The sequence below is a fragment of the Loxodonta africana genome, chromosome 26 (genome assembly GCF_030014295.1).
Source record: "Loxodonta africana isolate mLoxAfr1 chromosome 26, mLoxAfr1.hap2, whole genome shotgun sequence".
In the NCBI taxonomy this organism is placed as follows: Eukaryota; Metazoa; Chordata; class Mammalia; order Proboscidea; family Elephantidae; genus Loxodonta; species Loxodonta africana.
The window spans coordinates 13,536,382-13,550,217 of NC_087367.1; the positions used below are offsets into that span (position 1 = coordinate 13,536,382).

Genomic DNA, 13,836 nt, shown 5'->3' on the forward strand with positions numbered 1-13,836 from the left:
GACACTACTCTGTTTGCTTTCTCTAAATTTGAAAAGCAAAATAAAATACTCACTAATTTAGTAATACATTGTACAAATAAATTTCAAATATATTAAAAACAACAAACACTGATTCTATTTGGGACGTGGAAGATGAAGGTTAATAGCGCCAGGTCAAAACTTTTACCAGGGATCGATTCTGAACTGGAATCGGCTGCAACATACTTTACTTTTTTTTTTCTTCCACAATTTACATTTTGATGTAAGACAAAATTATCTGTTAAGTCGTAGTTTTAAAATATGCTGGGAAATCCTCATGTATGTAACCTCTCCAGAGTTTCCAGTTGTTTTGAGTATACTAAAATTTGTTACTAATATTGAAAACAATTTCCAGGCCACAGGACTTGGAGTGATTCTCCTTAACTGGGTGGTTATTAGCCACGCTTCTCTGTCAACACACCTGAATGGGATCATAATCTCTGGATGTAATAACAGGGAGACAAGGATGGTGTAATTAAAAACGTTTTTTCCCTTAAAAATAACTGCCTTGGTATATTAGCAAATGGGAAGTCACGCAGTGAATTCTGTGCGAAAACCAAGTGTAAAATATCCTGTAACTTCTCCCTGTTAGCTTTTAGTGCACAAGTGTTTTATCTTCTTGCTAGTGATGAATGTAACTTAAAAACATTTTTATTTATAGGAAGAGGACAAATAAGGCAGAGAAAATGAAGGGATTTAAAGAGTTACTGTTACTTATATTAAGACAAAATAATTCTGAAGTTTTCCTGCTACAGCTGAGAACAACTCTCCCCCTCTTTATCTCAGACCATTTCCCTTTACTTATAAAGAGGCATATCTAATAGACAGGAACCAGGGAGAACACTGGTGGTGCAGAATTTCAACAGAATGAAATAAACTGGAACCAGGTCACCGACACACTGTTACCAAGGCCTATCCATAGGGCCACAGTAAGGAGCTTATAAATGTGTGCTGAAACACTGTGTTAGTAAAATGATTTCTAGAATAGGTTTACTATTTCTATTGCGGTAAAAGCACTTTATTGTTACATTCATGGCCTACTGTAAAAGGTGTTACTTTGGGCTACCCATTTTCTGTAGCAGTTGGGACATATACGAAAAACAAAAGTCCAAATACATCATCCTGCAAGCTTAAGGGCTATTTTTCATTATCAATGAATTAGAAAATGACCGTATTTCGGAAGCATCAATGCTGTTAATGTGGCTATCCAGGTTCAATAACAATTAACATGGACACAACACAGAGAACCTTAATGTTGTTATCCCTGGCTTAAGGTCTTGTCAGCTAAAAAAGACACTTGCTTTTTTAAATCATCTTTCTTGCTTGACAGTTTTGCCCAAATAAAATTTAAGTTAAAATAGGAGTGTCTGTTGCTTAAAAAAGAAAAGAAAATGCTTTGTAGCCTTAGAAAAAGCTGCTGCAAGCTGCAAGCCAACATCATGAGCCTGACTGGTGTGTGTATATGTACAGTGACACAGGAAGTTAGCAGAAAAATAAAAACAAGGTTATTGCCTATGGAACAGGGTGCCGCATGAGTTAAGACTCAACTTTTAAAAACTTCTTTCCAACACTGGAGAAAAAACCATAATGAGTAAGTCTGATTTTACTGCTGTCCCTTGTTCTTTCCAAGTAATGTAGTAAAACTATGCCAATGATGTTACGATCAAAACGTCTCGTACGAGCAGATTAATTCAAATACTTAAAACACCTTGGTCGACGCACTTTCGGAATGGCAACAGAACTGTTTTGGCAAGGATTAATGGCACATACAGGTGTTACTGCCTCCCCAAAGGGGTGTACTGTATAAGATTTCATTTTATACGAATTTTAAAAATCCATGAGCATATTTTTCCCTTTAGTTTTGTTAAATCCTTTGTAATTAGGTATACATATAAATTTAATTCATACAAAGCTTGGACAGAAGTTTTTTCCTAAGTGATCTACCTTAATGATGATAATAAGCATTTAAATGTTTATTTTAGATGACACTCCATTCCTATTACAAGATTCTCAGAATTTAGAACATTCAACAAGCAAATGAAAGACCCTCTTATTGCAAAAGTGTGTCAACATGGGTGCTAACCCCTAACACACTCCACGGCTATATCCTCTCACTGGATGGTAGTTTCCACTTGACAAAGACAGCTAGTGACTAAACCTGAAACAATGTTTGCAAAGCACTCTGGGAAAGAACAAAGGGGCCCGATAAATGTAATGAAGTATCTGTGAAGTTAAAAAAAAAAAAAAAAATCAAAGGTAACGTTGTAATAGGAATTGGAGTGTTCTCAGAGGAAAATTATATCACAAAGCTGTACTTTCTCAATCTTAGCACTCTTTGTTGTATTCTCTACCTATGTAACGAAAAGGACCTTCTAGGATCTTTTCCAATTTATATTCGACTTTGTTCTGCCTCAAAAAAAAAAATTAAAAACAGAAATTTAAGACAAAATAAAACATCCAAACCTTATCCTTGTGCCAAGGGAGGAATATGTAAGAAAGACATCAGCAAAATTTTTAGCAGGATCAGTAATTATAGTTAATTATGGACTGAAAAAGAAAATGAAAAAAAAAACTCAGAGTTGCAAATTCTTACATTTTGACGTATTAACAGAAGGAAAGACTTTCCCTTTAGTTTGAAGATAGATGCCGGGTATTTCATTATAAAAACTTCCAAATCTTGGAGACCCTCATCCACAGAAGTTATCCTCTTAGGACTTCACATCATACATTTACGATTGGGCATGATCCTAACAGCAATTATTTAATAGAAATAAAAAAATAAAATAAAACATTAATCTTTTGAAAGAAAGAAGTAATTAGCACCCCTCCCCACCCCGAAACTAAAGAAGTCCATTATGGCTTTGATATCCCTTGTGAAGAATAAAGTAGAAGAGTATTGCCACACTTTAAAGTAATTTCACTCTAATAAGGATTTCTATTTTTTCCGCTGCTTTTGATTTTGTGTCTTAACAGTACTTATTAGGGAACCCAGACACGTGCGAATTCCAGCAAGGTGGAGCAGAGATCCAGCTGCCTCTTTGAGCTCCTCGTCGATTTCTTGGCATGGCTGCGTTCGCATCTTTTTGCCTGGCTGTCCTTTTCTAGAGGTATCTGCACAAGCCTGTGGCGCGTAGCCACTGTCTCCAAGAGGATCGTCTTCGTAATCAACGTCTGTATCTTCTTCACTATGAAACCCTTCACTGCCGTCGCTTCCCACGTGGCTGCTCTTTGGGATCAGTTCATATACCTCATCCACAGAGGACAGGGAAGACACACTAGACCGGGAGACACAGCGCTGTGCCGCCATGCTGCTTGCACTGTAATTGTGGTCTTCCTTGGGATCAGTGCTGGTGGCTGGGGAGTCGCCCTCTGGTAAACGCGCAGCACCGGGATGGGTAAACGCATTGCTATAACTCCTCTTTTTTTGCAGTGCTGTTTTAAGAGGAAGAGGTTTCTCACCTGTGGAAAATAAAACTTCCATCAGTAGCTCAAATGCAAAAACAAGCCATTTGAAAACTAAGATATTTTAAAAAAAAGAGTGAGACATGAGACATCCATCAGCTGCAATACTTAAAACTTATGTGGACACTGATTAGAGCGAACAAACTGCAAAGAAAATATTTATGAGATCACCAGAGACTTTCAAATACAAACTGGATGTCTGATACTACCTTACTACCTTAGATTAATAATGTTTTGCGGTTTATTTCTTTTTATGTAGTTCATATCATTCTGTAGGTATTATTCTGAAACCTTCTTTAACCACTTAACAGTACATATATATGTCCTTTCCAAGAAAAATATAATAATTTTGCACTACTGCAGAGAAGACCTCAATATAAATGTACCCTTATTTAGCTAACCATTTCCCTGTTGGTATTTAGGTTATTCCCAATTCTTCACCAGTACAAATACTGCTGCAATAAAAATCTTTCTAGATGCCTCTTCTCTCACATATATGCAGATACATTTCTAGGAAAGACATCAAGAAGTAGAACTGCTAAGTAGATGCACATTTTAAGTTGTAACTGGTACTCTCAAATTGCCCTCAAAAATGGCTGTACCTTAAACTCTCACTTAAAGCACAATTAAAAAAAAAAAAAAAAGGCTTACCAATTCATAACCAGCAGTGTATGACAATGCCCAGTTCTAACACTTAACACCTCATATTATTAATCACGTTTATCTGATAATCTGACGGATAAAAACCTGTCTCTCAGTATTGCTTCACTTTGCATTTCCCTGATTCGTAGAGAAACTGGACACCTTCACATGTGCACTGTCCAGACACACTTACTCTTCTCAGACCCACCGGGTTGTACCCACTGCTGATTCTTCTGTTGACCTGTTTTCTTATTTTGTGCTTGTAGGATTCTTTTTTAATATATATATACTGGATATTAATCCTTTGTTACACATGGTAAAAATAGGTTCTCTCAGTATTTTGCTTGCATTATGTTTATTAAAGATGTCTTCTGTTGTACAGGACTTGAAAATTTTTGATGTTTAATTAAATTTACCAATCTTTTCCTTTATGGATTTTACATTTAGTATCTTAAAGAAGGCTTTCCAAGGCTATAAATACATTTTCCTATTTTTTTTAGATCCTATTGCAGATCTTCAGGCTTATTTTTCTAAGCTTGCTGTTTCTTTCTCTGCTGCTTGTTTAACGTGGAAAACTTGTATCACAGCGTTAGCTTCAATCTCTCAACTGCTCACATAAATTAACGGAAATATAACAGAAACAAAGTTATTCAGATGAAAGTACAATTTAGTGAAAAAGAAGGAACTCTGTAATACTTAAACATTTTGTTTTCCAAATTAGATTTGAAAAGGCGCTCAGAGAGAAATGTATTTTAAAAGACAGCATGATGGCTTACGTTCTAAAACTCCTTGTTCTAGAGAAGTATTTAAAAGCATCATTGCAGTGGCAGCATCAATATCAGACTCTGCAAGGGAAAAGAGGGGCAATATTAACGCTTTTAGAAAAAAGAAGGCATGGAAAGTATCTGTATCTACCCCAAAATAATCAACATGAAGATTCTGGTGTATATTCTTCTACTTAAAAATAAGTAAATAAATAAAAGCATACACATATATGAAACAAAAATGGGATGATGTTATACATAGTATTTTACAATCTGCCTTTGTTCACTTAAAGTTATGGGGCAACGTTGTGAACAGTATTGTATAGAGGAGAGCAGAGCGGTAGAGACAGTAAAAGTTCTCTTCTTTAACTATTCGAAATGAAAATAAAAACCTGAACTGCGTTTCAATAATGTTTTGCCCTTCCAAACTCTCAAAGCCAAACTCACTGCTGTCAAGTCGATTCTGACTCAAGCGACCCTTAAACAGGCTAAATTAGCTAAGAATAAGGATGTACACTAAGGCATTGCTAGTTTTTATTATTTTCACCTTGGATAATATCCTTACCTATGCATATCTACTGTTACGAAGTACTGCATTAACCACATACTAGTTACAGAAAATAAGAAAAATAATTGGTTGGTCTATGTCATGAGATTCTACACACGCTAAGTGAGTAATTCTTCTAGGCAGAAAAGTATTAGTAGTGCCTTTAGTCATAATTATACACAAGCCTAGAAGTGCTACAAGTTTAGATACTCAAGAGATCAAATGTAACTGCATATTTCATAAGAAAAGCTGACTTTAAAAGGCTGGTAACATCAGCAGTTCTACTCCCGATGCAGCGGTTACGCTCTCAGGTCTACGTATCTACTGATAACTGTGTTTTCTTCCCATCTTGCTGTAAGTGCCATTTAAGAAAAGTAAAACGGTGTACTCTAAAATGTAAGGGAAAAGTCAGAAAACATTTCTACATTTTAGATTACTTCCCACTCCTATCTCAAAGCTGAAAATGTTTATTAGCCCAGTGTTTTCAACTTTATTTGCAGTATCTAATTCTAAAGTCATTGTAGATAATAAAGCCACGAAGACTGGCTTGTTTTCTCCCCAACTTGATGGTAAACTCTCCAAAGGCAGGAAATGCTATTGACTTCAATAAATAAACAAAAAAAAAAAATTTTTTTTTTTCCAATAAATAGGCTTGAGTAAATCAGAAGATGGCTACTACAAGACAGCACGAAATACTATAGCTCATATCCATCCAATAAAATGTGACCTCCTGACATAACACTGTCTACATTAAGGTTTTCCCAATTAGGCTGTTAGTTTCGTTAGTCTAAGCTGATTATCATCAACTTAATAAGGAACATTGAGTGCTTTCAGTGAGCCCGACATGTTCTAAGTACTTGTATTAATTCATCAAATCCTCCCAACTTGAGGATGTGGATACTATTAACATTTCCGTTTTAAAGATGAGAAACAGACACAGAGGAGTATGTAGGGATGGCGGCGGTGGGATGTGAACCACCAGAACCTAGGCCTTTAGTTATTCCTCTATCATCCCTTAACACTTACTAAAATTACAGAATACATTAGAACTTCTGCATCCTGTTATTTGTTTAATAAATTTAGTGTCCTGCTATGAGCCTGACATTGTTCTAGGCTGTGGGAATATAGCAGAAAACAAAACAGGAAAACCCCTAACTTCTCAGAAGGCAAAGATATAATTAAAACATAGTATGCCAGACAGTGATAAGCACTGGGAGAAGATTAAGCAAGGATGGGAGATGGGCAGTGCGAGGGAGGTGGCCGCAACTTTAGGTAGAGAAATAAGTACAGAAGTCCAAAAAAATAACCAAATCCAGTACCGTCGAGTCAATTCCAACTCATAGCAACCCTGTAGTACAGAAATCAGGGAAGGCCTAAGGAGAAGGTGAAACGTGAGCAAAGACCTCAGACTGCAGCCATGTAAATCTGAGGGAAAAGGATTTCAGGCAGAAAGAACAGCAAGTTCAAAGGATTTAAATCAATGATGCCCATATGTCATTGCAAGAGGACAGCAAAACAAAGACCTCTCCAAATCCTGTCTTAGAACGAAACCTGCTTATGATTTTAGAGAGCTCAGAATTCTAACATGTCTTTGAAGAAAAAAAGTGCAGTAGCTGGTCCATATGGTATCTCTGTGTGAACTGGAAAAAAGGCCAACTCTTCCCCCCAGGGCCCGCAATTTGGAGAATGAAACGTGGGCTGGATTTCAGACCCCACTCATTGCCGCAGCGGGGTGTCCCTGTGCCAGGCACAACTTGCATGGCATTAGGCAAAGGCCCTAACAGAGAGACTCTTGCTCTATGATGTAATTTTCTTCTAATAAAAAATGGTCTACCTTGTTTCCAAATTTATTTAAAAAAAAAAAAAATGGAGGTGGTAGGAAGGAAAAGACTCTCACACTAAAATCTATTATAATCAGGAGTGGATGACAGAAATTTATAACCTTATAAATGAAGTACCTATAAAATCTTATTTTTTAAAAAGTTAGCACGGTGGCTTTTTGTGGTCAACTCCCAGTACAATTCAAGGAATCATATTTCTGAAACACAATACCTAAAATAAAGAAAACTGGTAAGTAGCTTATCCTGATGACATAAGAAGGCTGCATGCATGAACACAGTCCTTAGTTTCTACAATTTTAAAAGTGATAACAAAGTTAGCTACTGTTTCTTTAAACAGTGGGATGATAGAAAAGAAGTGCTCTTTAAATAGATTTATTTCTTGGAGGGAATTTATTATAGACAAATTGATTTGAACTCTCCTACATGAAATTAACTTTATGAAACCAGACACTTCTTTGCAAAAGGATTTTACCTCTATCTGATCTATCTGGCTTAGAATATTTACATGCGGCTTCCTGCAATGCCTTGCTAATTAACTGAAAATTTTCAACATTAAAAATAAGTATGAGAGAAATGACCCTGTACACTATGATAATCAAAGAATACTTGATTATCACTGCTTTGTCCCAAGTACAACCATAAACTACTTGGTAATAAAAGTTCTATGGATAGAGTTTAAAGCAATTTTTATTTGTAGTACCCAATCTGTTGGTATTAAAACTAAACTGAAGACTCAGTTGTTTACTACCACATTTAAAACACTTAAGAACGCTTTTTCCCCCGTTTTTAACGTGCTTCATGCCATTTTAAAATTGGTTCTTTTTTTTTTTTAAACACTATATACCCATTACTATCAAGGCCATTCCCACTCATAAAGACCCAATAGGAAAAAGCAGAGCTGCCTAAAGGGTTTCCAAAGAGAGGCTGGTGGATTTGAATTGCTGGCCTTTTGGTTAGCAGTCGAGCTCTTAACCACTGCGCCACCAGGGTTCCACAAACATATCTACTCATCTGTTACTACTGTTGTTAGGGGCCACTGAGTCAACTTTGACTCATGGTGACCTTCTGTATAATGGAATGAAACGTTGCCCAGTCCTGAACCATCTTCATGATCTCTGGGATGGGGGGGCCACTGTCGCGGCTATTGCGCAGTGCATTCCAGACATGGGGGCCGCATCGTTCAGCACTGTATTGGACAATATCCTGTTGTGATCCATACGTTTCATTGGCTACGTTTCGGAAGTAGGTTGCCAAGTCCCTCTTCCTAGTACATCTTAGTCTGGAAGCGCTCCTAAAACCTGTCCACCACAGGTGACCCTAGTGGTATTTGAAATACCGGTGGCATAGCTTCCAGCATCATGTATGTTGCAAGTCACCACAGTACGACAAACCGACAGACAGGTAGGGGTCTACTCATACATTGTTGTTGTTAGCTGCCATCAAGTCTGCCCCTGACTCAAGGTGACCCCATGCATGCATGGCATAAAAAAGGACCGAAGGAACGATATCAAAATGTTAACAACAGAATAAAGAATGACTTTTACCTTTTACAGATGTTCTTATTTTTCAAATTTTCCACAATGAACATACAATTCTTTTATAATTAGAAAAAAATTAAACAAAAAAACCCTGAATTTTGACCTGAGTTTTTGTGATTTGAAATATTGATCTTTACACATACCTTTGAGAGATCGCACTTGGTTCTGCTTTAGTACAGAGGTCAAGTAGTGAGGTGATAAAGAACCACTGAAAAACACAGAGAAAAGACAAATGTGCATATAAGCATCTTTACTTCATTTTTTACAGAATTTATAACGAAGACATCTAATTTGTACAGCAGAAAACAAACTGTTTTTGCCTTGTCTTCTTTGGTAACACTACTCAGTTTAGGAAGAGTCTTCCAAAGCACGGACATCATGGGCTTTGGAGTGGAAAAGGTCCCAGACAGAATCATTACTATTTGGGTGATGCTGAGCAAAATAATTATTCTCAGAGTTTCTTCATCTGTAAAGCAGGAATAATTAAATCTCTCACACAGGGCTGTTGTGACAGCTAAACAAAGAATGCATTTAAAATGCCTGAAATAACAGGCAATACATCAGTTACTCAGCTTTGTATTCAATGCTCAAGTGTGGTGTGTTATTAGTGTACGTGTTAGCACAGAAATGGAAAGTGCTTATCAAGACAAATGTCTAAGGGGGGCTGGACGGTAATGATGCCAAGCAGATAAATTCCTAAATAAATACCAGTATCAAATTAAACTTTCTATATCCATAGAAAGACGCCAACATTTTGTTGTGCTTTTGATTCCAAAAATTAAAATTTTTTAGGGAAAGCTATTTCTTTTTTTGGAATTTGTGGAAGTGTTATAAAAACATTTTGTTAATTAAATTAATTCTATTTCATATCCGGTTTTCCATACGCCGTATCTTCTACTCTTCCTCGCACTTACGAATTGTAACATGAGGAGGCTACACAAAGGTATGGCAGACAGAACTGTTATTTTGCCGAAGAACGAAGAGGAGAAAAGGTTTCATTTCACATTAATGTTTTAAAGTCAAAGATTTTAACTTTTATGTTGTCATGTTTTATCTACATTTTCTTTTTACCTTTACTTATCATCTAAACGTGTTGAGCTTAAAGAAATACAAACATGAAAATGTAAAATATCAAAAGCACAGTGAAGTATATCTGTGATGCTTTACAAAAAATTACTGACAAGTCTCTCATTTAATGTTTAATAAAATCCCATAGCTAAATAAAACACCTAAGTAACCATCAACAGAACTTTTTTTTAATTTCTAAATTATTATTTCTTTAACTAGAACACCTCATAAGCACCAACATTAGCTAAAAACAAGGTAGCAACCCCCAAACAACAATGATAACTTCTAGGTTTAATTTTGTAAGGATAAACTACCCAGTAGTTCTGTTACAGTGATCCTTCTAATCTTCAAATATGGTAAATGAGCTTAAAGTTTCAGCGTATATATACATATATTACCAGCATTTCAATTTTAGCCTTACTAGCTTTTGACTATAGTTCAGCTACAAGTACTTCTCTACAAGTTATCTAATACTATTTTAACACTTCCAACTGAAAATTTCTCCTTAGTATTTTATTAAAAAGTTAAAAATTTTCTTCAAAAAACAAATTAACCATAATAGACTACCTATAAAAGTATCTTAACAATATCTGGCGCTTTCAACTCAAATGAATGTATGTAATAGAATTTTAAAAGATTCTGAAGGCTTCTTTAGAAAAAAGAAACAAAATCAGATTTAAGGAGCTCATATCATTTTCAGATTTGACTTAAAATGAGACAGCTGTAAGATCAACAGGAGTCAGTCACAGGGTTGGAAAACAGAAGTCAAGGAAAGTTACATGGAAATGTATTATATTTATCCACAAAAACAAAGCAGAACAAACAAAACCTTCTATAGTGTTATTTCACTTGTAAGACATTTTAAAATGAGACTTGGATATAAATTTTAAATACTAAAAGTGCTGCAAAAGAGGGAAAAAAACTTAGAAAAAGACATCTAAATATATATACACATTATATATAAATGGTACAATGACAAAAACTGTTAATCATATTTAAAATTTTTTAATATCCTTTTAATTTCCTGTATCTGTAGGTCTGCATTAGTACCGCAATTAGAATGATTTAACTTTTTTGTAACTAAAATCATATTACAACTTTCTTTAAACTTGAACTATAATATTAACTACATCTTTCAGAATTTATGTTCTCACCTACCCAATTTCCTAATTGTGTTCTAGAAACACAAGTGAGACTCTAAGTAAAAATGCTTTAGGCTAACATCTTATCCATAAAATAAAAATAAACAAAAACCTCCAGGGCTTTGCTAAGTTTCTCCATTTCGCACAGTGACCCTGGTAGGTCATCACTGACCTGTCTATGGGAGGGAGACCCCTGCCTTCGTGGAGAGGCAGGAGGTGTGTCAACCATTAACGCTGAGGAAAAAGGCTGCTGCACAGTGACCCTGGTAGGTCATCACTGACCCGTCTATGGGAGACCCTTACCTTCGCGGAGAGGCAGGAGGCGTGTAAACCGTCAATGTTGAGGAAAAAGGCTGCTTCTTCAGTGCCCGCATGAGACTGGGTTTATATTCTGGATCAACGCACCATAAAGAACCTTTTCCATTCACCTACAATAAAGCATACAAGAATTACGACTTGGAATTTTTAGACACGCACAACCAGTATTTAAAGGCTGTTAATAAATGTGTGGAGAAAAAAACACTAAAACCTTCCGAATACAACGTAAAGGTTGGGGTGGGCTTGGTATGCACGCGTTGTAGTGATTAAAAGCCCAGAAGCCAGGCTGCCTGGGTTCTTGTCTCCAGCTCTGCCACCTACTGCTGTGTGACCTTGGGAAAGTTAACTAACCTCTATCTGCCTGTGCCATAGCCTCATATTTGTAAAGTAGGGATAATAATAGTATCTACCTCACAAAATTGAAACGTGGTTTCAATCAAAATAAACAAAGTGTTCTGCACAGTGCCTGGCACAGGCCCACAGGACTGCACGACCCCAAGACGCACCTTCCCGTTATTGTCTGCACGACCCGCACAGCCTGGAATTGTGCAGTGAATAGCCTGCAGGTCGTACAGGATGGCTCTGCACGGTAAAATGTCAACTAAATGTTCGCCATTAAACTTCAACAACAAAAAAGCAAACAACCAAATTAAAAAATGAGCAAAGGACATGAATAAACACACGTTTGCCAAAGAGGACATTCAAGCAGTCAACAAACACATAAAGAGATGTTTGTGATCATTAGCCATTAAAATCAAACCAAATCAAATTCGTTGCTGTCAAGTGGATTCCAACTCGTAGCGACCCTATAGGACAGAGTAGAACTGCCCCATAGGGTTTCCAAGGAGCACATGGTGGACTCAAACTAACGACCTTTTGGTTAGTAGCCATAGCTCTTAACCACTACACCACCAGGTACAAATCAAAACTACGAGATGCCATCTTTCCCCTGCTAAAATGGCACTGATAAAACAGAAAACTACAAATGGTGGCGGGACGTGGGGAGACTGAAACCCTCATCCACTGCTGGTAAGACTGTAAAATGGTACAACCACTACAGAAAACAGTACGGTGCTTCCTCAAAAAACTACAAACAGAACTGCCTTACGACCCAGCAATTCCACTTCTAGGTATTTACCTTAGAGATCTAATAGAAGAGACACAAACAGACATGTACACCTATGTTCACTGAAGCACTACTCACAATAGCAACAAGATGGAAATAACCTAAGTGTCCATCAATAAAGGAGTGGATAAACAAAATGTGGTACGTACATACAAAGGAATACCACTTAGCCATAAAAATGATAAGTCCTTGAAATGTAACAGGAATAAATCTGGAAGGAATTATGCTGAGTTAAGTAAGTCAATCACAAAAGGACAAATATTGTATGATTTCACTTTTATAAAAACACAAGAACAGATACATATACAGAGACCAATGTTCATTGGTGGGTACCAGGGATGGGGGGCAGGGGCGAGAATCACTCTCTAGAGAGTAGACATTTGTTATGTTTGATGATGGCAAATGTAACACCAAATGTGGGTGAAGCGTGTGCAGCTTAACCAAAGTAAATAATGCCACTAAGATGTACACAAGAAAAAAGGGCCTTTTGGTAACTGCTATGGCATATATAATTTTCCAACAACCAAAAACATTATGTGCAGGTATGTATGCAGGTGGGCATATATGTGTATGCTGTTAGGTACCGTCAAGTCGGTTCTGATACGTGGTGACTCTATGTACAACAGAATGAAACACTGCCCGGTCCTGTGCCATCCTCACAATCATTGCTATGCCTGAGCCCATCGTTGCAGCCACTGTGTCGATTCATCTCATCGAGGGTCTTCCTCTCTTTTGCTGACCCTCACTTTACCAAGCATGATGTCCTTCTCCAGGGACTGGTCCCTCCTGATAACACGTCCAAAGTACATGAGTATAGGTATGTATATGTAAGTGTATGCATATGTATATGCATGTATGTATGTGCATACATGTATATTCATATATATAATGAACCACGTAGGGGGCACAGTTATGGGTACTTCTTAGACATAACCAAACTCCTCGCGGGATTGGTTTTCCAAGTTTGAAGGTTTAGGACCACAGTCTACTGAGAAAACTTGGTCAACTGGCATAATACAGTTGATAAAGCTTATGTTCTTCATCCTAGTTTGGTGAGTAGTGCCTGGCGTCTTAAAAGCTTGCAAATGGCCATCCAAGGTACAACAATTGGTCTCTTACTCACCTGGAACAACGAAGGAAGAAGGAGAGTCAGGAATAGGAGAAGGATATGGAATGTGTGGCTAACTGCACATGAGCAACTGCCTCCATTGCCATGAGACTCGAAGAACTGGATGGTGCCTGGCTACCACTACTGAACATTGTGATCAAAGATTCCACAAAAGAATCCTGATGAAAAGGGGGAAAATACAGAAAAGAACTTCAAATCCTCACGGACTCTGGACTTCCTGGAGCCATGAAGGTCGGATGAA

General features: G+C 37.0%; 1 protein-coding gene across 4 annotated transcripts in view; it reads right to left on the reverse strand.

Annotated features, from left to right (window-relative positions):
* FOXN2 (forkhead box N2) overlaps positions 1 to 13,836 on the reverse strand; it is a 67,238-nt gene that overhangs the window by 5,697 nt on the left and 47,705 nt on the right. For 3 of the 4 annotated variants that reach the window (XM_064277124.1, XM_064277123.1, XM_064277125.1), the window contains 4 exons: positions 11,326 to 11,450; positions 8,956 to 9,020; positions 4,899 to 4,967; positions 26 to 3,477 (listed from right to left, as the gene is read on the reverse strand). In XM_064277124.1, coding sequence (XP_064133194.1) covers positions 2,954 to 3,477; positions 4,899 to 4,967; positions 8,956 to 9,020; positions 11,326 to 11,450 — 783 coding nt within the window. In that variant the 3' untranslated portion in view covers positions 26 to 2,953. Of the gene's footprint in view, positions 1 to 25; positions 3,478 to 4,898; positions 4,968 to 8,955; positions 9,021 to 11,325; positions 11,451 to 13,836 lie in introns of those variants that run through there. The other variant, XR_010319471.1, reaches the window with a different exon arrangement.